The 26724-nt window shown below is 32.3% G+C and overlaps 1 protein-coding gene across 5 annotated transcripts in view; it reads right to left on the bottom strand.

Moving 5' to 3' along the window:
• LOC128997764 (calcium/calmodulin-dependent protein kinase type 1-like) overlaps positions 1-26724 on the bottom strand; it is a 158913-nt gene that overhangs the window by 78842 nt on the left and 53347 nt on the right. For all 5 annotated transcript variants that reach the window (XR_008491141.1, XM_054423437.1, XM_054423436.1 and 2 more), the window contains exon 2: positions 12474-12608. Coding sequence is in view for 4 of the 5 variants with exons in the window: in XM_054423437.1 (XP_054279412.1) it covers positions 12474-12608 (135 nt within the window). In the remaining variant the exon portion in view is untranslated. The remainder of the gene's footprint in view (positions 1-12473; positions 12609-26724) is intronic.

Raw genomic sequence — 26724 nt, 5'->3', positions numbered from 1 at the left:
GGAGTTTGTTTTAGCCTCATGATCAGGATATAGCCCCCGGGGCGATTTAATTTTTCGTTTTGCGGTCCTTGGAGATCAAAAAGTCATATTTTCAAATATATATATTTATTTATTAGCTGTCCGTTAGCATGATAGCTCAAGTAAAATTATCTGGTAATTATAATTTTTTTTTAGGAACGTAAGCCTACGTTTATTTGAAAGATTGGCGAACACATATCGTACCATGGGAACGGGGTTTTATGGGGTAAAAATTGGATTTTCCCATAAAACTAAGCAAATTTATTTTTAAATCGTTTTGTCGTGCTTAAAAAACAAACAATTTACATTTTGCAAATTAAATGGTCACGAAGAAAAGTTCAAAATCTTTAAATGTAAAATTCTCATGTTATTCTTACGGAGAATAAGTCAACTGTAGTAGTTTTCTCGTACATGGATATATTTTCATAATATTTTGTCACATAAAAAAATGAATAATAATTTCTATAAATAAACCTATATACTATTTAATAATTTTAAATTTAACATTAATATCAACTAAAATATGTTACATATTTTTTTAAATATTAAAGTAAGTTTGGCATTTTTAAAATTTAAAACAAACATATTGACATTTTTATAAAAACACACGATATTACCTTCTCTTAGCAAACATAATTGCTCAATAAACGTAAATTCATCCAAACAGTGAATTTGACATTAAGTAAATATATTAGTGTAAATCAAATCAGGCAAACGAAATTCGCTTAGTCTACAGGTTTGCTGTGGCTGGGGTATTATAAAGAGTACACATATTTGAAGTACAGTTGAGTGTATGAGTGTGACTTTGGTCAATTTAAATGGAGATTGGTGCCAAAACAGCTACGTAACTTTAGTAGAAACTTTGACTATGAGTCATATAGTGAACGATTACCTTTTACGACCTTTACCTGTACTAAGTTGGCTCAAATTCACAAATATTCAAATTCAGTATTATTTTAGACAAAACATGAGAATTTGGATTTGTAATGACAGGTTAAATTGTGCTGTTTAGCTTTTCTCATACAAATTAAAATAGACCATTTAGTCACAGATAGTTTTAATTTCATATGAATGCTATCATGTATTAGCACGCTTAGTGCACAATAAAAACTTGTAAATAAACTAACTAAAAATTATCTAATAGTTAAAAATTAACAAAACTTTGGTAAAGGTTTTTTTGAAGCTGTACGAGTTTCTATTTAAAACTAAATATAATCGGTAGACTAATTTAAAACTTAAAACAACATTAGTATAATTCGAAGCAAAACTGTGACGTTAAGGTTCCGTTATTCATGAGCGGAACTTATAAATGAGCAAACTTATAATTTATGATGACTTCTGTTATTGCAGTCTTATTTGTTACGGAAACTTAATAAGCCATTATAAACTCTGACTATCGCAGTTTAAATAATATACACTATTAGTAATTACGTCATTAACATTAGTTTAGAATTGTGAATAGAAATTGCCGGGAAACTTAATTTTTGCACTATGAAAATCGTAAATTTACTTAAAGTTGTCTTTTATTCTGGAGTGACATTTCATACATGACATAAAATCTGTTACAACTAAATGCCAATTAAGGATGTATACATTAATTATATATTTACAAAATTATTCCAGTCTATGATTTCCAATGTTAGTTTTATGGACACATATAACCTTTGGAGTGATCAAACCCTTCTTCTATTTATGAGATGTTTTTCATTTTTCCGTTGAAGTACGTCACCCTAGTTCAGGAGCTATGGCGATGAAATCTCTAAGCAGAAAAATAAGTAGGCTACAATTATTTGTTGTTAAGAAGTTGGCGGAAGTTGTAAACAAGAGACAAAACAGTTAATGAAAATCTAATTTGAAAAGACAACTTGTTGATAATTGAAATCTGATTGAGGTAAGTAAATAATTCTTTATGGAGTAGATATAAAGACAAGAAATTTAATCAATAGTAAATTGGAAGTTTTATTCGCCCAATCATTATCTTATAGTAAACCGCATATTTTTAATTTCTGGCATTATTTGTTTTTGCTCAGAAACCAGAGTTGAACACAATTAAATTCCACAATTTGCACACGGACATATAATTTAACAATGCGTTTCATTTGCCAAACTGGTCTATTGTTACATAGGCAATATTGCAGTAGCATTAGCACAATCAATATCAAAGGGGAAATTATTTCAAACCCAATCAAATCGTAATAGAAATAGGTAATGCTTTGGAATTGCAATTACAACCTAACTAGCTAATCTCGATTGTATAGAGCAGAACGCTGCATTCCAACGTTTGAAAATCAATAAAGTCCTGCTTTGTCCCATCAACAGCGCGTTTGCTCTGCTCATTCCTGGTATCTTCTGTAGTATCAAGTGTGGCTAAGACTCTTCATCAGTACTGAAACTCTAAACGGACATTATTAAGAGCTTGTGGTAACTGATGGCGGTGTATTTCGATTCACACGGATTACGTTTTAAGTTATTTATCAATTAGCACTTATTTGTTTCAAAATAAATACGTATTAATACTATTTGTTCTTCTTTGCAAAGACCGTTAGTATTAGTGGCTACTATTTGGATATTTAATCATTTTTTAAAGTAAGCCTACGAACTAAATTAATAACTTTGATGGATTATGTAATGAAAAATATGTCAAAACTATTCCAACTTGACTACAACCGAAATTCGCCACTTAAACTTCCATATTTATTGGTACATGAAAGTCAGAACCATGACCAATAAAAGAATATCCATGCACGAAAATTCTTAAAGCAAACAAGAATCCTTTTAAAATAGCCCTATTAGCGGAGAAATATAATTACATTGCGAGAAAAACTACTTATAGCATGCTTGTTAAAACTGAATGTTATGCATCTAAGGTAAGCCTTTTAAACTTGAATAAATATCACAAGCAGCTCTCGCGGAGAAGTTCTGGTGAAACCTTCAAAGTGTGATTCGTGTACAAAAGCTAAAAAGGTTCACATCACCGGCAAAAGCACTCACACTAACAATCTTTCCAAGAAATAGTAGCTTCGCCGTTTTTGTATGGCAGCACCTAGATCCTCAGCAAAATATATTCATGGAAAACTTCTGATTTGGTCTTAGAAGTATTATCATGTTGTTGCACAGAAAGAAAATCTATCGAGTGATTCTTCACACCACTAAAAGTGTCCTGGAAATCGTTGATCCCTACTTAAAGATTCCGAAGTATCACGCTTGAGAATGTAATTTTAAATGATTTATTAAAAGCAGATTTGGATTTGATACGTAATTGTATGAAAAAACATATAGTGAAAGGAGTTTATAGGTTTTAGTCAATTTCAAATTCGGTCAACAAAGAAAATGCAATCTTTATAAATAGCTACAAGTATAAATCAACTTGAAGTTGAATAGAGATGGTTTTCGTTGTACCGAAACGAAAAACACCTTTAGTCTTGGTAACAAGACGTAAAAAGTTAGCCTAGATTTTATTTTTATTTTGAATCATTTCACCTATCCCCAAAGTGTCTGTACCTACTAACGGTTCATCCAGTATATCTGCTAGTTTAAAGTATGAGAACACCCAATTAAGGAATCATTTGGTAGGATGTACAGTATTCACAGTGGCTTCTCACGCAGTTTCTATTTCATACCATATATTATCTTTTAGTGTAGATCACATGATCAATAAATGTTTAGACGAGAAAAAAGTTATTAGCATCGTCAGGGATTGGTGGTTTACTTCAAAACAGTCTCAGTCAGTTCAGTTTCTGGTAGAAGGAACTGAAATAAACACTGCTTTCAAAAGAACAAAAACTTGTATCTGTAGTAATTAAAAACGTTGCTATGTTCCTTTGTTTGCTTCAACTATTTCAAAGTATACCGAAACATGTCCTGGACTCGTTTTTTTATCCATAATTTATTTTCTCTTCCAAAAGATTTTCATCCTAGAAAATCCCAACGATTACACCCCTCTTTTAAAAACTTTATATCATATTATTAAAATGGTTTGTAGTACAACTTCTTCAGAACGTTCAGTACTTCATAACATTCATACATGTTATAGTATAGGTCTATTATTACGCACATTCATCAAAAATAAATAAAAATTCACTATTCAAAGAAGAAATTATAAAAAGGTAAAAATATAAAGTATACAAAAAGTAACAACTCTATAAATTTTACACTTTCCTGTTAGCAATCACATATCAAATTTAAGCAGCTTTATGTTGAAGTCGAAAATGCATGATTCTAACAAAAATATAGGTACCATGTCGTATTCCTCATTCAAGCGTGGAAGTCGTTTTAATAAAACTAATTCAGAATGTTAATGATTTTTTAAACAAGTATAAAGGCTTGACATTTTTTATCTAATTACAGAAGAAATTAAAGACACAATTATACACAGGTAAAACCTTAATAAAATAGGTATTTACGAAATGTAGAAACTTTTACAAAACTTCTTTTTTCCCTAATAGCAATCTTATAAAAAGTTTAAAGTAACTTTATGTTAAAGTCGACAAGGCAAGATTCTAATTATGAAATCGAAAAGTTTATAACAATGTTAAGAACACGGTCTTTGCGTCATTAATTTTTATAAGTCGGGTTCAACTTGAACGACTAAACTGATTGAGTAAATTATTTACTTTTAATGAGATTTACGATTCATAAGAATTTATTTACTTGGAAATACAGTAATTATCTTACTCTAGATAGTAAATGAGATATCATTTAATCTAAAAAAGTCCTTGATCTGGGAAAACCGACTATATTGTTTGTTTGTTTTTATGGATACAATATTATTTTACAAGACAAGTATTGAATAGGTCTTTAATCAAATAGGTAATTGCGCGGAAAAGGATTTGAAACCTTTCTACCCATTTAATTTTTCTCCACTTGCGTTTCTAAAAAACATCACCCGAGTCAATAGTAAAGGGGGTTTCTTCTGTCCAATCCCATTTGTCCAACAACAGTCACTTAATGAATCTTTCATATATTTGCTATAAGGATGTGGAATTCTTTCCCTGATCTTATCCTGATCAGAATAACATAGGAAACCGTGCTAGTTTTGGGGCAGATATCAATTTAAATACTAACAGTAATTACATGAATTAATTAAATAACCTAACCAGCATCGTCAGTTTTTAAATTTACAGAAAGTAAATACAATATGAATATTAACACATGGTATATATACACTTTAATGAAAAACCCAGCTTATATGTTTGAATCCCTATTTTCTTTACTTAATTTCCGATCAGCTGATATGCATTGTTGCATAGTTATCTATGAGGTTTAGTTTTATTGGGAATTAATTCTAAATAAGATTTAACATGGCATTTTCCCAAACTCGAAGAGATAAAAGGTTAAGTTAAAATTAAATCATTGGTTTTACGCCAAGAAAGGTTTGAAATTTTCAGGTGTGATTTCAGTACCTAGTAGATCAACAACTATTATATACATGTACAAATTGTAGGAAAGCAGTTCCATAGTTGAGAAAACAACGTAGACTTTAAATACTATCTCTATTTGAACTTGTGAAAACACAATGATGAGTATTAGTTCCAATAAGTTCTCAATAACACTAAACCTCATAGATAACTACGCAACAATGAATCATCTGACGGACAATGGAGTAAAGAAAACAAGGATGCTAACATATTAGAGTGTTTTGTCGTTAAAACAGTGCCTCTAGTACTTGTAATAATAATGTTGCGTTTAAAAAAGTGCCATGGGTTTGTTGGAGTGTTCAGTCGAAATCGATCACCACTCACCATCCTATATTTACTTGTTATCTTATTAGTTACCAGTATAAGTGTAAAATGTATGTTTCAAGTGTTATTAGACGTACTTTTATTTACTTTCCGTAGTGATAATTATAATAAGTATGCTACGAAAACAATTGACCACTTATTGGTCTGAGGATGGCTGGTCGAAATCAATTGCCATTTTTACATCTTTATTATTTACCGTCTGGTGTCAAAAAGAGTTGGATAACATTATTCGTCATATTATAAATTTAGCGCCAACAAGAAAGTGCTAAACCTTTATTTTATTCAAGATACATCTTAATCTTTTTCTAAATTATTATTATTATTATCATCATCATTTTTTTACGTTAATAGTATTCCCAAAACTACAAGGGCCGTCCTACTGCCATCATATGTTATGCTGTCACGTCAGTCACAGTCCTAACCTAATTTTTCAAGACATTCAAAGCATCATAAAAATGCGAGAATTCTTTATCAACCTGTCCAAATGCATAACGTTTCTGTCTCTGGGTATAAACATTACTCTTGACTTTGAACGACAAAGTATACTAAATTTGACTAGCGTCAATGTCGCATTAAGACTTTTTAGTACTTAAAGTGTTTTCAATTAGTTTTAACTATTTACTATAAACATTTTAAACAGTTAAAACTAATTTTAATAGTTAAAGTTTAATTTTTTGTTAACTATATACTTAAAACGAGTATTTGTGTGCCCTATTTCAATTAAAAATGACACAAAGACTGATAGATTGTTTGATAAGAACTAGTAATCTGGCTGCACGCAATCGCGCATTAAAAAGGTAAAGTACGTATTACTGTATTTAGCTTTTTTTCTGATGATTTTCTAATGTTACAGCTACCAGTAAATTCCTTTTTAATCATCATCTGTACAATAAATTCCTCCATAGGTATTGTATGAGAGGGCTTTTAAAGGTCTATGATTTGAGAGCGATTGTGAATTTTGGGTTACTGAAACAACTTTAACTCTTGTATATGAGTGATATCTCTTAAAATCGTGCTAGCTTAGTTCACGTGTAGGTCCATAGACATTTAGAAAATGTTGAGATCTCTGTATTGTCAATAACAGATTTTTAAAGATCCATGGAACTGCGAATAACGATTTCGCTAAATAGAAATCGCAATCATTGTCTTTTTTGCCAAATATTATCAAAACTGCGAGGTAATCAAAATAAAACCCTTGCCATAAAACAACATTAATCAGAAGATGAAACAGGTGCTGGAAAAGACATGTTTGATGTATTAAAATATCGGTAGGAATAAATCAAAGTGGAAGTACTCTGCTATATTAAGAGACTCGATCTAATTTCATACCCCAATGAACAATCACTACGAGATCCTAGTCTTAAGATGGAGACGAAACTGCACTGAAAGGCGAATGGAATTTATCGACAAAATGCGGTAATTGTGTGAATATTGGTTTCGTGTGTTAAGAAATTCCATCGGAATTTCACACCACGCCTTTATTTGGATATGACGTTTTTAGTGCGATAAAGTTATGGTTGTGTATTAAATCATATGAATATCTAGTGGGATTACATTTATTTGTAATGTTTGTCAAATATTATTAATAACTGTTCCAACAACATATTTAATTTCACTTTCATCATTTTTAATTTCAAATTTATAATTGTAGTTTTCAATTGTGTAGAATGTTTTATATAGTCTACATTTGCATACTTGTAAGATTGAAAATTATTTAAAACTGTTTATTGAGTTCAAAATTCTCACTATAGACAACATCGCAAGTATAATTTTAAAATGATTTTTAAAATCTACTAAGGTGTGGGTGAAAGATTTGCAAAGAAGGCTGCAAGCTGAATTTAAGTAGATTTGTGTATACAAAGACAATTCAAACCAATCCACTTTCTTATATGAAGTTATTCTCATTAAATTTGTAGTGGTCAAGGTCTATACTTACCTTGTCCAACACATGAATTGTTAAGTGGTGGTACCTATACAGACATAGAGAAAATGTTCGTTTACCAAACGCTTGTAAAAGAATCGTCTAAGTAGGTAATAGAAAATAGCTATGTCACAATTTCGATGGTTCGAAGTGCATCTTTATCTATAGGTCTATTATGCAGAGAAAAGGAAATCACTATTCAAAAATAAGAAAATGATTCCCTCAGATGAAGAGAACATTCTCATTTTTTATAAGAACTACTTTTCTTATAGCCAAATAGTTTCCAATTGGTGGAGGTTTTGCGAGTTGAGTTCTTCTTGGACTGTCACCAACTAGTTAGCGATCTCTGGGGGATGGCCTTGGCGATCATATTATTGCCTGTTTGCTTTTCAGATGACACTGTCTTCAGTTGAATAATGCAGAGAGGTTATGGGCCACGTCGCATCTATTAGCAACTCTTCTAAGCCCAGGGACCATGGATGGGTGTGGATGAAAGGATAGATACTCTGTAGGCTAAGAATGAGGTACGATGCAATTCATGAATAGGATCTCCAGAATCTAAGAATGTTGTAGGGTGGAATTCAACCTCTATAGGGTCTAGAAATTAAGTATGATGAAACAGAAAAAAACGAAACTCTAAGAATAAGATATTATTAGTTGTGATGGAAACTGGATGAGGTATGATCAAGTTGACGGATGGAACTCTAGAATCTGGGAATGAAGTAAGATGAAATAGAAATATGGAAAGAATTCATATTCATATTCTAGAATTCAAGAATGAAGTATGATTAAATTAAAGAATTGAAACTCTAAAATCTAATATTCTGGTAAGATGATTGGATTATGAAACTCATCTAGGGTCCAGGAATAAAGTATAATGGAATAGAAAATTTAAACTCTAGAACGTAGTAATAAGATATGATGTAGTTAAATGTTGGGAACTGAATGAGGTACTGTATAATCAAATTGAAGGATGTAACTCAAGTACGAGAATCTAGGAATGAGGGATGTTGAAATAGAAAATTGGAAACTCTGGAATATAGGAATGCGATGTTATGTATTTGAATGATGGGATGAGGTATGATGAAATTGATGGATGGAAAATGCAGGATCGTGAAGTTAGGCCTAATATATTTAAAGGATACAAGAACATTTTCAAAAATAGTGATTGTAATATAATGGTATGAAACATAAACTTAGAGTTTGTGGTATGATAAAGTTATGGAACTTAAGCTACAGGATATAGAATTGAGATCTGGTCTAAAAAATGTAAAATGAATAGTGAAACCTTTAGGGTTTAGTCAGGAAGGAATGATTGTAAGAAAGGATGCAAATTGGAGGTCCTAAGAATAAAACGCGATCGAAAGAAATTATGGAATTCTAGAAATGAATACAGTATATTAAAACCCATGAGATGTCATAGAACAAAATCGCAATAAATTATGTGGAACAATAATTCAATCAGGTAGTAGTCTATGTTAAAATTTTATGAAAATAATTACAAAGTCAATAATGTGTATACATAACAAATAAGTATAAAATAAAACATTTTATTATATAAAAAATAATGATATGAAATCAGATATGATTTGAAATATTTAATTGGAATTGGCGTTTTTATTAGAAATATTTTTTTGTTCTGTTAAAATCTGTGTGTTTTATTTTTTTAGTTTTTTTTTAGTTTTATAAATTTATTACTTAAAAATAGTTTAGTATTAATCATAAGCTATTTAATAGTATAAATAAGTGACTGATAAAAGGTATAGGGGTAGAGCTCAAGCAACATTTCTCTTGTGTTTACAGAAACTGTAGAGGCTTATAAACAGCTTTATAACTTTCTCGGAAGGTCAACTAAAATTGTTGGCTTAAGATAAAGTGAGGATTGGTTTAATGCACTTAACCTCTCGCTTATTAACTCAACATCTATAAAGAGTAATCGAAAAATAGATCCGTTCATGTATGTGACTACTAACACAGTAACAATCTACTGTTTAGTGTTAAAACAAAAATAGTTTAAACCCTTTTATACAAGTGCAAATTTAAAACGTGTTTCATAAAAATAATCAAATATTGACGGTTTCTTTATGTGAAAGAGTATGAGCAAGGAGATGTTCGATCGACAATTGATGTCAATTTTCAATTGTGCGGTCATTGGGATGCAATGTCAACTTAGCCACCGTTAGATATGGATATACTATTGCTTCAACTGTCCATTTTAAAGTTTAAAGTTTTTTTCAACCTTTTTTTTACTTTTCCTATATTTTTTTTATTTTCTTTACGTAGTATATGGAAAAAGAATTGTTCTCGTCAAAATTTTCGAATTGAGTTTTGGGTGGATATCCGTTTCGGGCCCCCCTGAACCTATAAAGGTGGTTTTCGAAGTGATGTCTATGGGTGTGTGTTTGTTTACAGAGCTATGGCCCACACCTGTTGTCCGATTTTGATGAAATTTAGAATGTAAATTTTTAATTTCTTTGTAATTTTCATTTTTAATGGCAATTCCCTCATAAAACCCTATAAAATAACAAAAACTCGGATTATCACAAAACTACTCAAATGATTTTGTTTAAATTTATTTAGTGTTTAAAATTTTAAACAAAATTTTACAACCCTCATTGCTGTAAGAATTTCGGTCCAAAAGTTATCGCAGCTTTTGTGATTTTCCCCATTGAATATTACAGTTACTTCCACCGCTTACTTAATGATAAGGGCTGTTGACAAGCCAATGAAAGAAAATATTTGTCAGATTAATGGTACCATTTTTATCTCTAAGTTTTAATTTCAGGAAATAATGTTAAGGCCTTTAGTGGGGGAGTGCTATTCAGATTAGAAAAAATCCTCACATAAAATACTGTTTTATTGATTTTTATAAGGATGTGGGACTCCGAACCACCGGCATTTTCACACGATTAAAAGCTGTTGGTGTTTATCGGGATGTCACCTCATGACTCTAGGACAGAAATCTTGCTCTAACCACTACACTAACTATGCCTAGTATGAGTGAAACCTATTGGAGGAAAAACAAGTTATTTCCAAGATTTCAAGTAGAGACAAGTATCGTTAAATACATCCAAAACCTACGTATCTAACAAACTGGACAAACAGGACTTCTTTAATCTAGGAACAAACGTAGAATATCGAAAAAATTAAAATCTGCCTCATAAAATGTTGGTTGTCACTTACAGTGTCAACTGTCATGAGCAAATACGAAAAGCAAACAATTTTATTTAATACGACATATTTATTTAATGCTATATTTAATACTTGTCATGATACATTCGACACTTAACTAAATAAGTAGACACAAAAATATACAGTGACTTCTTAAAATACGCTTTAAACAACTGCTGACGAAATGTGAGTACAGTATTTCCGATCAAATGACATCGCCGATGGTTTAACATTATGCTTTCAATTAAAAATGTAACTTATTTTAACATTTTACATAGTATTTTAGAAACTATAAGGAATCGGCTACTACCATAGTAATCATAATTTCGGGACATCTATTATTTATCGTTGTAGGGTCCCTAATTTATATTTTTAGGAATTTATTTCTCGTAGCCAATTACTCATCTTATTGAATGTGAATAAAATGTGAAACCAAGTTCCAATAAATGGAATCGTGAACATGTTACAGTATTGGGAAGTGTAGTCTGAAGGATTGATTACACAAAAATATTTTTTGGCCTGTTACTTTCCAACCACTCGAATAAATCACAATGATGGTTTGCTTAGCCTGCAGGTTTGCTGTGCCTGAGTTACTGTTTAGTTGCTGCTGTTTGGGGCGTCCCATAGGTGTTACTTTACAGGACAAAATTTGTCATAGGATTAACTGTATTCTCTGTACTGGACAGTGTTCATTACAGCAGACAGTTACTAATGCGATGTTAGCTCACGATGTTCTTGGTAAAGTAATCTTACACTGTTTGCAAACACTGATTAGATTACGAAATAGTATAAGCAATAATAGCAAACACATTGACATGGTGACCTTGACACGAATTCCACACAATTACTGGCGCGTTACAAAACAGCATAAACCGATTATATAAAATAGAACGGAATCGAAAACGAGAAACAGCAAGATTTAAACTAAATGAAGCTTGGTTATTGGGGCAAACACTGGCTTACAATTTGGGATTATTTGAGTGAGAGATAATTTAGTTCAATGTTTATTGGAACAAAGTAAACGTGGAATTTTATGCTGGATGTTAACTGGATTGCAAATTGCCGTCCTCTTGTCCTCAACCGCAAAACACATGCAAGGAAATTGAGTACTTCGAGAAAGAAATGAGGCATTTCAAGGACAGCAGTTCGTTTTCAGCCACTCGAGGAAGGAGTGGGTCGTAAGAGTCCTACTGAGAGAAAACGGAGCGTGAATTATATAAAGGTCGAAACTGAAACTTGTTTTGTGTACCAAAAAAAGGAAATCATTATAGCAAAATGTTTCTTTATTCATGAATCATCAAATGTATATTACAGAGCACTAAGACATCGCTTAGCATCTCAAATTGTAAATCGTAATTTTTGTCATACATAAATTCACACATCACATCCTTGAAAATTGCAGAAGCGTTCCGTACCTTGAAGAGCAGCAAGCTTAGAACTGTCGCTCAAAAAGTATCACAGAGCGAAACTGACAAACACAAAGCAACACAATACTCTTACTACAAACATTACAGAAAGAAATGTTCATTTAGTTAGCAACTAACAATATCTACGATTTAGAACACACAGACTAAGAAAGCTGAAATGAGAATAAAATACGAGGGAACAACTATTTATCTTACCTCCTTAAAACCTTGATTTCATTTTCCAACGAATCTTCTTTTCCTTTCAGGGCCTTTTTGTCTATTATTTTGACGGCGAACATCTGACCTGGATGTTCTCGACTTTCTGCCAGTCGCACTTCAGAAAAGGCACCCCTGTAACAGAAAAAAGAGCTTTAGTTAGGTGGTTCTAAATTGTAAGCATAGAGTACAGTTACATATAAATATGACTAATAGTTGAAATAACGAAATAAGTAATGTGATCTCCGTTTAAAATCTTAGAATATTAACGGATTTCCCTTCTGACGATTTCAGTATTAACATTAGGTAAGTTAATTTCTTTCATCCACGAAGCAGTGAGCAATCGCAATACTTGTGTAATATGCATCTTAACCAATATATCTTCTTCCAAAAAAAGTAAACGTTAAGGTCAAAATATTTTATAAGTATATAATAATGTTGTTACTGTTGAGAGCTGTTATTTTTCAGATGAGGACTATGTTAAGGAGGTATATACGCGTATTGCAATGAAATACTTTACGTTACCACTATGCAGATTGTAGATTAATCAGGACGTCTGATTAATATGTTAAAACGTAATTTGTTCGCAAAACCTACATGTAGATAGCGTATTAAATTCCAAGTGTTATTTGGGACGTGTGAAAACTGACCAGAGATAGTGTAAATCTGTTAGGTCGCAGTAGCGAGTTAAACTATGAGCAATCAGCGAGCGCGTATCAATTGAGGGGAGTGGATAATGACGAGATCGGATCACGACTTGTGAGCACTCCACTTGATACTCGGCACAACTGGTCACCAAGCTACCTCACTTGCAACGGAATTCTACAACCTCTCAATATACACAATCAATAAGGTATTGGTAATCAAGCTACCTCATACTTGCAGCGGAAATCTACAACCTCTCAATGTATAAATAAAAAAAATGCTGGTTACCAAGCTACCTCATACTTGCAACGGAATTCTACAGCCTCTTAATGTATACAATAAATAAATTACTGGTCACCAAACTACCTTATAATCGCAACGGAATTCTACAACCGCTCAATGTATACAATCAATAAATTACTGGTCACCAAGCTACCTCATGCTTGCAACGGAATTCTACAGCCTTTCAATGTATATAATCAATAAATTACTGGTCACCAAGCTACCTTATAATCGCAACGGAATTGTACAACCGCACAATGTATACAATCAATAAATTACTGGTCACCAATCGACCTCATACTTGCAACGGAATTCTACAGCCTCTCAATGTACACAATGAATAAATTTCTGGTCACCAAGCTACCTCACACTTGTAACGGAATTATACAGTCTCTCAATGTACACCATCAATAAATTACTGGTTACCAAGCTACCTTATAATCGCAACGGAATTCTACAGCCTCTCAATGTACACAATCAATAAATTACTGGTCCCCAAGCTACCTCATACTTCCAACAGAATTATAAAGCCTGTCAATGTACACAATCAAATAACTGGTTACCAACCCACCTCAAATGTATATAATCAATAAATTACTGGTCACCAAGCTACCTCACTCGCAACGGAATTCTACAGCCTCTCAATGTATATAATCAATAAATTACGGGTCACCAAGCTACCTCATACAGTTTGCAACGGAATTCTACAGCCTCTCAATGTACACAATCAATAAATTACTGGTCACCAAGCCACCTCATACTTCCAACAGAATTCTAAAGCCTGTCCATGTACACAATCAAATAACTGGTTACCAAGCTACCTCACTTGCAACGGAATTCTACAGCCTCTCAATGTATATAATCAATAAATTACTGGTCACCAAACTACCTTATAATCGCAACGGAATTCTACAACCGCACAATGTATACAATCAATAAATTACTGGTCACCAATCGACCTCATACTTGCAACGGAATTCTACAGCCTCTCAATGTACACCATCAATAAATTACTAGTTACCAAGCTACCTTATAATCGCAGCGGAATTCTACAGCCTCTCAATGTACACAATCAATAAATTACTGGTCACCAAGCTACCTCATACTTCCATCGGAATTCTACAGCCTCTCAATGTACACAATCAATAAATTTCTGGTCACCAAGCTACCTCATACTTCTTACGGAATTCCACAGCCTCTCAATGTACACAATCAATAAATTTCTGGTCACCAAGCTACCTCATACTTCCAACAGAATTCTAAAGCCTGTCAATGTACACAATCAAATAACTGGTTACCAAGCCACCTCATACTTCCAACAGAATTCTAAAGCCTGTCAATGTACACAATCAAATAACTGGTTACCAAGCCACCTCATACTTCCAACAGAATTCTACAGCCTCTCAATGTACACAATCAATAAATTACTGGTCACCAAGCTACCTTATACTCACAACGGAATTCTACAGCCTCTCAATGTACACAATCAATAAATTACTGGTCACCAACCTACCTTATATTCGCAACGGAATTCTACAGCCTCTCAATGTATAAATCAATAAATTACTGGTCACCAAGCTACCTTATATTCGCAACGGAATTCTACAGCCTCTCAATGTATAAATCAATAAATTACTGGTCACCAAGCTACCTTATATTCGCAACGGAATTCTACAGCCTCTCAATGTATAAATCAATAAATTACTGGTCACCAAGCTACCTTATACTCACAACGGAATTCTACAGCCTCTCAATGTACACAATCAATAAATTACTGGTCACCAACCTACCTTATATTCGCAACGGAATTCTACAGCCTCTCAATGTATAAATCAATAAATTACTGGTCACCAAGCTACCTTATATTCGCAACGGAATTCTACAGCCTCTCAATGTATAAATCAATAAATTACTGGTCACCAAGCTACCTTATATTCGCAACGGAATTCTACAGCCTCTCAATGTATAAATCAATAAATTACTGGTCACCAAGCTACCTTATACTCACAACGGAATTCTACAGCCTCTCAATGTACACAATCAATAAATTACTGGTCACCAACCTACCTTATATTCGCAACGGAATTCTACAGCCTCTCAATGTATAAATCAATAAATTACTGGTCACCAAGCTACCTTATATTCGCAACGGAATTCTACAGCCTCTCAATGTATAAATCAATAAATTACTGGTCACCAAGCTACCTTATATTCGCAACGGAATTCTACAGCCTCTCAATGTATAAATCAATAAATTACTGGTCACCAACCTACCTTATATTCGCAACGGAATTCTACAGCCTCTCAATGTATAAATCAATAAATTACTGGTCACCAACCTACCTTATATTCGCAACGGAATTCTACAGCCTCTCAATGTATAAATCAATAAATTACTGGTTACCAAGCTACCTTATATTCGCAACGGAATTCTACAGCCTCTCAATGTATAAATCAATAAAGTATTGTTCATCAAGATACCTCATACTTGCAACGGAATTCTACAGCCTCTCATGTATACAATCAATAAATTACTGGCCTCATTTCAAAACTCATTTTTAGGGAACATTTATTTTTGAAGAATAAAATATTATTCTACAAATTATTTTCATCAATGCAACTTTTACATTTATGGTGACGTTAAAACACTAGTTGATTGCTTAAATACTTTGAATCGACAACAATATTGTAAAATAAACAATATTTAATCACCTTGAGTTAAATAAAGCCATGTAAGATTCAGCAAATTCGCTTTATGTTTAGGCCGATATGATTACCATGTGATAGTGTAAACCCGATATCAACAAAGCCCTTTGACGTAAGAATTTTATGTATCAGAAATGCAGAAATAATATGAGAAATACGAAACAAATTGGAGCCGGATTTCCTTCTCCTAGCATTATTGGATTATACTAAAGAAGATTGCGCAATACGAATATGATACGGTTCAATCCAATGAAATGTCGATTTGTTAAAATTGTAAAGGCAAAATGCCTTTGATGCTCCTGCCTACACACTCCCCAGTTACGAACTGTATAGCAATACATTACTTAGATTGCTTTGTTGGCAGGGTATTTGAATATAGGAATGATGTAATGTAATATAATGCAACACTAATGTAATTTTATTTACGAATATTTCAAGTGTAATTTAAAGGGTTGTGTATCAAAATGAATTAATTTAACTCAATCTTTGTAACATAATTCTGGCACTCAAACTCACAAACACGATCGCTATTTATCATAAATAATTTCGACTAAGGTTTAATGGATATTTCAATTGAAACCCTAAAAATAAACATATATTTTATCGCATAAAAAATAATTTTTAAGTTGTTCTAAACATTTAAAATAATTAAAGATGCTTGTAGGAATTAAACTCAATTTCTGGAAAATGAAGAATTGAGGTTTAAACCAGACACTTTACCTTTAAATACAATTAAATAAATACTGGAAACTGAAATACAATTTATTACTTAGCTTCATCTTAAATCTGAAATGCTCAGGTAAGCAAATTGTGTTTATTTCACTTTACAATGATTTTTAACAATTGTTTTATTTTAGAAGGTACCGAACAAAATCATGACTCACCAATATTTTAGATTATTATAAAGTGCATCAATTTAAAAATTGTAACTTAAAAGTAAAAAACAAAATTGATTGGCAGACCTAGGTTCCTGACTACATAAAATCCTTCTTAGACAGTTAAGACATTTTTGACACCTAAAACAAATATTTTGCAACTTCTCTCAAAACCATTTATTTATTAGAGCTTAAAAATATAAAATAAACTATTGAAGCGTGGTTATCGCGTGATGATAACGGATAGTATTTTAAAAACTGTAAATTGAAAACTCCCGTTTTTTATGGAGACAAATTATACTTTTGTAGTTTGATTTTTATGGATGTATTATGATCAGATTTGGCATTTTTATTTTCTACTAAGCTATTACATTTTACTATAACACTCTTTATATACCTTCCTTGTAGCTGAAAACCTAAGTTATCGAACCTAATGTTCATTTAAATAGGGAATAAATTTGACCTATTTAAGGAAATATTTTAGTGAAAATCCAATCGGGCAAATGGAAGTTTGCTAGTCTGCAAGTTAGCAGCTGCGGGAAACTCTACATTAGACCGAATAGTTGAAAAATGTAAAGTGTTCTTAGGCTGAATCGTTCCACCTTGTATCTATAGTACGAGTAAAAAAATTACACCTACGTAGCCTACTTTCTTATAGCTGATAACGAATGTTATCCATAAGTTTTTGAAGAAAATTTTTTAAAAAGATACGCACCATGTTCACGAAGAAAACATATACATTAAAATCAATCAAACCTATAAAATATCTGAGTTTATGTGTGATCTGGTTGTTAAGTAGGATAACTAAACTCAGCTTTTGCTCAAATGTTGTATAGTTATTATTTAATACAATATAAAATTATTTGTTTGCCAACTTGATACAGTAGATATTTTTCTCATATCTTTTTGTATCTATTTCAACCGCAAAACCAAAGTAATTATCGCTGTTTAATCTCCGAAGTATTACGCAAGCACAGGTTCAATACCCAGAATAACTTCACCCAGTAAGTGCCTGCATCTTCACTCTACAAAGGCCGAATTATAAGCCTTTCGACTAGTTTCGAGTGGTTGAGCTTCCCATTAAATCGTTTTATACCTCGACCATAGATATTTATAACCGTCATTACCTCGAGCTATTGAAAGGTATTACTTACTATACGGTGTATCAAATGATTTTCTAATCCGATTTAAACCTGAACCAAACGAAACTAGTTTTACCGAAATCCCTAAGCGTCTTAGACTCCAATTAGTCGTTGAAAATGGAGCGAATGCCTGCTTATGTTAATCCCTTTCATGTTCACCAACTACCTTTCGCCAAATGGAGTCATTATCAGGCTGTATATTGACTGGATATTTCGGTCATTTCGGTCAACCGAAGGCCGCCACAGTTTTAAAACGAAATGGGACGTTTTTGTACACACAAAAAACTCGTAAACGCGAATTTACCTAAACATAAAAATCTGCTATTATGCCAAGACACGAACTTGGGGGATGTTTTTGAATCTAGACTCCTAACTGTCAATCACTTGAAATAACAACGAAATATAAACAGAAAATCTAAACAAATTGAATAAATTCCAATCATATGTTTTATTTATAGCGTCGGGTGAAAATAGAGAAGTCTGTAAATTACTCGTTCGTTTTCGACCACTGCACAACCTCTAGTTTTTATTATATTTATCTACGACCGTTTTTTCAACTAGCCTTCTCAATTCAGTTCTTAGAAATGAAAAGATTCACTAAACATTATTGTTTACCTCATTAGCAGTATTGTTCTGTTACTTTACAGTACAAGTTTGGGCCAACGAGGTTCAAAGATTGAGAGAAAAGAAGTAAAATTACTTTGAACGTCAACTTATCAGCTGTTAAGACCAATTTAATTGATTAAACAATGAGCGAGTAGTTGGGACAAGTCGTTGCATCACAACCAGTGGTAGTGAGATGTTATAAACGAAAACATAACCTCTCTTAAAAGATACGAGTAGTGATTTTTAGTAATTGAAAACAGTCGAAGGTAAAGTAGAGTACGCAACTAGCGTAATTAGCCTTAAGACACTCGTAGGAGTTTTAAAGGCACTCGTCTTAAATTTTGTAGTCGTGTCTTAAAGACTGTCTTAACGCGATCGTTGCGTAAACTACTATTACATAGATTGATTAACAGACAAAAACTGTATGTTTAGTTAATTGCATTAGAATTGATCTCACACTATTCAGCTTTTCTCAGTCAGTATCGATTCTGAATTCCAAGAAGCTCAGGACTAATCCATTGTTAATCTCCAAGGAGCAAGAGGATCACCCCTCCTTCAGAATGCTCCTTCATTCCCTTCCCCTTCAGGACTCCTTCATCAACCTCCCGTTCTAATGAGGAGAATCACGAACCAATTACGATAATGATCTGAATTAGTGGCAGAAACTTAACACGTCTAAGTAGTTTGAGAGTTAATACTTAGTAACTGGAACATTTCGATGTTAGAGAATTAATATGAGGTTTTGTCGATGACGAGAACAAAATAATTTGTGACTAAACAGCTTACTGTTGCTGGTAAAGGATTAAAGTTAGCAACAGTCAATACATTCTTCTGGTAATTTTCGATAGATAATAAAGAGATAACATTTACAAATAAATTTACACTCAGAAATTACTTTAAACCTTTTTTGCACGATTTCTCAACCAAAAGGGTCTATCTGAAATCAAAAAAACAAATTAATTAAGCAATTTGAAAGTAATCACTACTGGTTATATTTAGAAATATCCAAATTTCAAAGTTAAATATATAACGTCAATATGTCAGCCAAAATGAACCATTTGTAAACAAATAAGAGATGCTACACCCACGTTTTATTCGCATATTTGACATATTTGTTCAATACCTTACTTGTCTCTCGTATCATTTATTCCTGTAACCATTCACGGCTAGATCCAGAGTAAGTTATTTATTTTGTGCACAACAAGCTGTTCCAGAGCTGTGATGCAATCTCATGGTCACTTGTTAAGGCTGGCCCTCTATTTAAAAAAGCCCTTCGGGCGTAGACAAACTCGGCCTAGTTCTGATGAAGTGCAACAAGTGTTCCCAGGCTAATGAGTGTTCCGAAGTGTTAAGGAGGTTTTTTAGTGAGTAGTCTCTGGGTCTTGAACCCATTGGATTCCCACACTACAGGCTCCACCTGTGTGCAAAAATTCATTTTCCCACCTCTCCCTAAAAAAACCTCATTCATCGGGTAAATAATTTAATGTTCAACATTTACTGTTGAAATGTGTTGGAAAATAGGTGAATAGTTTAATAACAATGGTTTTAACAACAATTTCATTCACAGAGTATGAATCTGAAACAGAGGGAAACCAGTAAAATAGAGATGTATATTTGGAAAATAAACACAATAGTGATGGGTTTCGCTTGAAGCTAATATCAGAAACGGACAACACGCAAATGTACGCTTCTGACGCCATTATGATGCTTCAGGAATTATACCTCTGTTGGCATCGAATATTATGTACATAAACACCAACATATCATACAATTTTTAATTTAAAATCATACTGCTTTGTTATGAAATTTCGTCCGATGAATTAAATATATTTTCTCGACCAGTAGTTTGGTGTGAAGATTGCGAAATACTCAGAGTGCTGTTGCATTTGAGGGGCTTCTTTCACAGTTGTTTACTTCGGTTGTCTCCTACCTTGGTTTTAGTTTGTGAATAAACTGGTTCAAATTATGAATTTTTTACTCCAATCTTCTAAAATCTCTTGCAGTATGAAATCGGTATATGAGTGTAATTATGTTTATTTACTATAAAGTGGTTAGAAATAGCCGATGCATGTCTGACGGGGTTTAGCGATTTTCATTATATTTCTGTTATATAAATTCACCGAATAATACAACTCAATTTTTAAATGTAAAAGTTGTCCTTTCCGAAAAGGAAAAATACTATTTTAGGTAACAAGTTGACGACTTGGTTAGATATTAAAAAATGTTTAATGCTTTGAATGGTGAATGTAAAACTTTAGTATGCTAAAACATGCCCAACTTTTTCTTTGGCCTTGTTCTACTTTTTTCTATTCAGTTGACACTGTCAAATCCCCATTTCACAGAACAAAAACGAGGTCAAACCAAAAGACCACAAATACAGGGTCACTATTTAATCATGTATGTATGACGTCATTTTTATGTAAGTCGCACAGTATTTGCTATAAACCACTTCCAAATTAGTAAATATAGTAATTTGTATTTTTCCTCTTAAATGAACTTGGCGAAACCATGCGGATATTATATTGTGAATAATTATTTTTGTTAAAACGTTAAAAATGCTTACCACTAATACTTACGTGATCAGCGATTCCAAAAATTCTTTAACAAAGGCTGCATAATGGAGACTAAATCCGTTCTTTTCAAGATTTGATCTCCAAGTAGCGTGTGTGCGATAACACAAAGCTTACCTCTGTCGTCTCGCATCAAACAAGAAACACAAAGCAACCGGACCAATCCTGCTTGGTGATGTATATTTCTTACAATTCTTTATATAAAACTATATGCTTCGCAACGAGAATAAGGACACAGAAGAGAATAATCTTCTTTAAATCTACTGTAGAAAACGCTAGACCTTTTCAACACGTCTTATAAAAGAAACACTAGGGTTTATGTCTTTGTTTTATACAACCAAATGTAGTGGGGATCCTAAAGGGGGGGAGGCACGGTGCCTATAGCCTCCCCCATTGGACCCTGGGAAATAAATTTAAACATACATTTTGACATCAAAGCATAGCAAAGATTTTTGGTTAAAAATCCCAAATTATCCTCAGATCCCCACTTTTCTTGTGGGGTGTGGAACATTCTCCGGTAACCGGTAACCCCCCCCCCCTGACAAGGTCTTAGAACCGCTTATGATAAAATGCATATCATATATAGAGGGTATTTTATGTACATGAATATACCTAAATTATCGAACTATTTATCTAACTTTGTACAGCATACACTTTCAGACAAGTCGGTTCAGTAATTTTTGTTTTCGGAACAAACCCACAGTCATTCATATGGTTAACCTCTTCTTTGTAATATAATGTAGTAGATAACACAACAAAATTTAAGAATCATAAGGTTTATTCAACCTTTTAAACTTTTCATTTATTTACAGCTATTTAAGATTAGTATTAAACATCGGAATGTCAAATTTGTTGTTGCATATACTAATAGTATTTGTAAAATACCCCCGCAAACCTGCAGACTAAGCGGATTTCCATTTACCTGGCTGGATTTGTACAAAAATTTACCCTGAAACTTAAAAAAAAAATATGTTAATAAACAAACAAACTACAACAGTTGATTTATTCTCCAAAAGAATAACATGGGAATTTTAAATTTAAAGTTTTTTTTAATTATCTCCGTAACCGTTAGGCATACAACAACGCTTCATTATACAAAATTATTTCTTTTTTTAACTCTACAAAATAGTTTGGAAGGAAATTGTGAAATTTTATGTTTTTAGAGTCAAAAATGGGAAAAACAAATTTTTTCCCATAAAACCCCCCATAAACCCCCGTTCCCATAGTCCGATCATGCTGGTTCGCGAACTCGTTCGAATAAACGTAGGTTCTACCAAGTTTCATCAAAATCAGTTCATTTTTACTCAAGTTATCGCGCTAACGGACACAGGCACATATATATATATATACAGTATATATATATACGAATTTGAACGGAGGGTGTTTTTGGCCTATGGGGACCTCAAAACGAAAAAGTAAATCGGTCCCGGGTCCAGGTCTTACCATGAGTACTACGGTAAAAGCTTATTCCCTATATGGGAAATTCGCTAAAAGTCAATTTAATAGAGCGGTTGTATAAACCATAAAAGAGACGATTAATTGTATTCACACTATTGATTCCTCTATATTAATTTCCGTGTTCTAGATGGGTAAACCATATATATGCGGTGCTAAACCACACAGGGATCATCATTAAAGCTAGCCTTTGATTGGTAATATCCAAACCTCTAAAACCGAGGTCTGATAACGAATTGAACAAGATTGTATAAAGATATATGGTTTGTACAGTATATTATTTAATTTATAGTTCTAAACTTAACCGATTAATGATGTACTGTATTCGAAATCAAACTAAAATTAACGTTTACGCGATAAAGTAACGTAGTTCATCTATTGCAACTACCAAAAAAAAAAGGTTAGTTTATCAACAGACTCCATATGCCTTAGTCAATAAATTCAATTAAATTTCTCATACAACTGATTTATGCAAAGTTGTAGATTTTACTGAGGGGTTAAGTGTATATGTATGTAGAGTCTTAATGAATATTTCATTTTCAACCTAATATAATATCTCGTTGGCCTGCGTGTTTATAGTTTGAATACCAAATTTAATTTAATTTAATAATTTTGATTATCATGTCAAGTACTGTACTTGATGCGCTCCTTAATGAATTACACTAAAATACAAATATAAACTATTAAAAACCAAAAACCTACAGTGAAGAAGCCAATAAAATCCAAACAGTTCTGCTAAATAAGTCAGGATTCACAGGGGTTACTTGAAGATAAGTTTAAATTGATCTCTTTGATTGAACCAATGGATGCCAATTCGATTAAAAATAACAAAGCTAAAAAGTCGTTTTAAAAGTTCTCAGAGCCGTCCAATGCAAGCATTGTGGTAATAAAGCCAACAACGGGTCATAACGGGTTCAAACGGCGTGGTTTAAATGGCTCATTATAATTTAACGGTGAATTGCATGCTGAATTAAAAAACGTTTTGAGTACCGTAAACTAATTATTTCTACAAATAAACAACTCACAAAACATGTAATGTTTATGTCTCTTTATAATGAGTGGACAATGTTTAGATGTACCACTTACGTTGAAATGTACTTCACATGCTAACGGCATAGTTTAGGGAGTTCTCTCGTGGTAGGAAGAACATTTAAATAATTATTTTATTTACAAGTTTCCACCCTTAAAAGTTTTTTTCCAAGTGTTTACCCTTAAAACATAAAAACACGCAATTTGTATTCAACCATCGTGTAGATCATAAAAACAAATATCGTTGTACACTAAAGCATTTTGTACGATTAAAGGTTATAAGAAATAGCAAAAACTGTCCAATTTAAATTACAATTTTATTCTTATAGACGATAGTTAAACTCTTGTAGTTTGTTTGTTTATAAATAAATTTTGATAAATATAATATTTTTTATCAAATAACATTTAATCAAAGAACCCTGTTTACCTTTCCCGTAACAGCAAAAAGCTACTAATCAAATCTAATGTTATTTAAATAATAACAATCTGATATAATTATAAAATAGTTAAGTGAAAATGCAATCTGGCAAATTGAGTCTGAAGGTTTGCTGCGGTGGGGGTATTTTTAAATCGGTGATGATGAAATAAAGAAATCATCGATGTCTTTCATTGAGGGTGTTCTGCTTAGGGAAAATGCTCCTCGTTTAATAGAGACAAACTTCTAGTACAGTGCAATTAGCTTAAAAAAAGAGCAAACCGGGACATCCAAAAAAAAAGTTTCAAACCAGTGCCAAATTGTTGAATACACTTCCCTCAATATGTAAAAAAAAGTTACACTGTTTTGAGTGTCGGGTTTGGGGGGAGGGGGTGAAAATGGGATGAAAATAGGACTTTTTTTACTTTTTTGCAAATACCTCAAAAACGGCGAGTTTTTCTTAAAATACAATGAATTACAAAAATAATCTACATTAAATGTCGAACAAAATGATACCATACAATACCTATCTACTATGAACGGTTCCGGAAATATTGGGGAGTAAATGTGATTTTTTCTAAAAATTCTAAAAAAAATTGTTTTTAAATGGAGAAAAACCATGGACACTCATAAAAAAAGTTTCTAATGAGTGCCAAATTGTTCAATATTCCTCCCTTAATATGTGTAAAAAAGTTACACTGATTTGAGTGTCGGATTTGGGAAGTAGGGTTTAAAGAAAATGGGGTGAAAATAGGACTTTTTTTACTTTTTTGCAAATACCTCAAAAATGGTGCGTTTTTCTTCAAATACAATGAATTACAAAAATAATCTAAATTAAATTTAGAACAAGATGATACCATTCAATACCTATCTACCATTTACGGGTAAGGAGATATTGAGGGGTAAATGTGATTTTCTTCTTTTAATTCTAAAAAAGTAGTTTTTTTTAATTCATGAAAACTATGGATACCCATAAAAATCTCCTAAAGAGTGCTAATTTATTCAATAGACCTCCCTTAATATGTGTAATAAAGTTACACTGATTTGAGTCTCTGATTTTTTTAGGAGAGCTTTTCAAAAAGGGAGGCTCGTAAAGGGTGATTTTTTTATATAATGAATTACAAAAAAAAAATCTTTATTGAATTTCAAACACAATCATATTTTACAATACCTATCAACTATGAACGGTTGTAAAAATTTCAACTACATTCTAATAAAATAATAAAATACGATAAAAATATTGATTTCCTTGTAAAAAAAATTGCCACCATTTTCCAAAATGGCAGCTAACTTTAATATTGGAACCTTCTGTATTTCATGGTCTGTTTAAGATATAAATGCGATTTTAACTCTTTTTTGTTGTTTGCATATTCTCTATAAACTTATTCGTATATGAGCTACAGGATGCGGAATGTATACAGCAAGCCTTTTTTCCATAAGTGTAACACGTTACGTTGTAACTCCTAAATGAGTAGTTTTTAAGAGAAAATGTCAAAATTAAAAATGTCTTAAAATTGCATTTGAATTATAAAAAATTATTTGCAAAAAAGTAAAAAAAGTCCTATTTTCACCCCATTTTCTTTAAACCCTACTTCCCAAATCCGACACTCAAATCAGTGTAACTTTTTTACACATATTAAGGGAGGAATATTGAACAATTTGGCACTCAATAGAAACTTTTTTATGGGTGTCCATGGGTTTTCTCCATTTAAAAAACAATTTTTTTACAATTTTAAGAAAAAATCACATTTACCCCTCAATATCTCCTGAACCGTTCATTGTAGATAGGTATTGTATGGTATCATTTTGTTCCAAATTTAATGTAGATTATTTTTGTAATTCATTGTATTTTAAGAAAAACTCACCGTTTTTGAGGTATTTGCAAAAAAGTAAAAAAAGTCCTATTTTCACCCCATTTTCACCCCCTCCCCCCCAAACCCGACACTCAAATCAGTGTAACTTTTTTTTATATATTGAGGGAAGTGTATTCAACAATTTGGCGCTGGTTTGAAACTTTTTTTTTGGATGTCCCGGTTTAGGTCTAATTGCACCGTACTATCTTAGGGTGGGCTCCGAACCACTGAGTACACATTATCTTAGTCGTTGATGGTTGATAGGATTTGAACCTGGAACTTAAGGACAGAATTCCCGTAGTATCAGTAGAATTCAATCAAATACCAAAGGTGTGGATTTTTAGGTATTGCAGAATAAATATGATAGAAAAATCTTGAACGGGTTATACAAATTCGACTAATTAAAATGACTAGACTATAAAATAGTAGTTTACACAACTTACGCGAGTTGCGTCCACTACTTTACCTACGATATTGCTTTAATTACTAAAAATCACTGTACTCATAACTTCTAAGAGAGGTTATGTTTTCGTTTATTTACTGCGAAGCGCTTAAGATTAAAGGTTATTTTTATTTCATTTGATTATTTCATCTGACATCGTAAAACTAGTATCAACTTATGGATTATGGAAATTACATGAGTATACTAATTTAATAGAGACGGTATCGAGAT

Source organism: Macrosteles quadrilineatus, unplaced genomic scaffold (assembly GCF_028750875.1).
Source record: "Macrosteles quadrilineatus isolate MER2022 unplaced genomic scaffold, UCM_ALF_1.0 Scaffold_7__1_contigs__length_78375512, whole genome shotgun sequence".
In the NCBI taxonomy this organism is placed as follows: domain Eukaryota; kingdom Metazoa; phylum Arthropoda; class Insecta; order Hemiptera; family Cicadellidae; genus Macrosteles; species Macrosteles quadrilineatus.
This window is presented reverse-complemented; position numbering and strand designations above follow the sequence as displayed.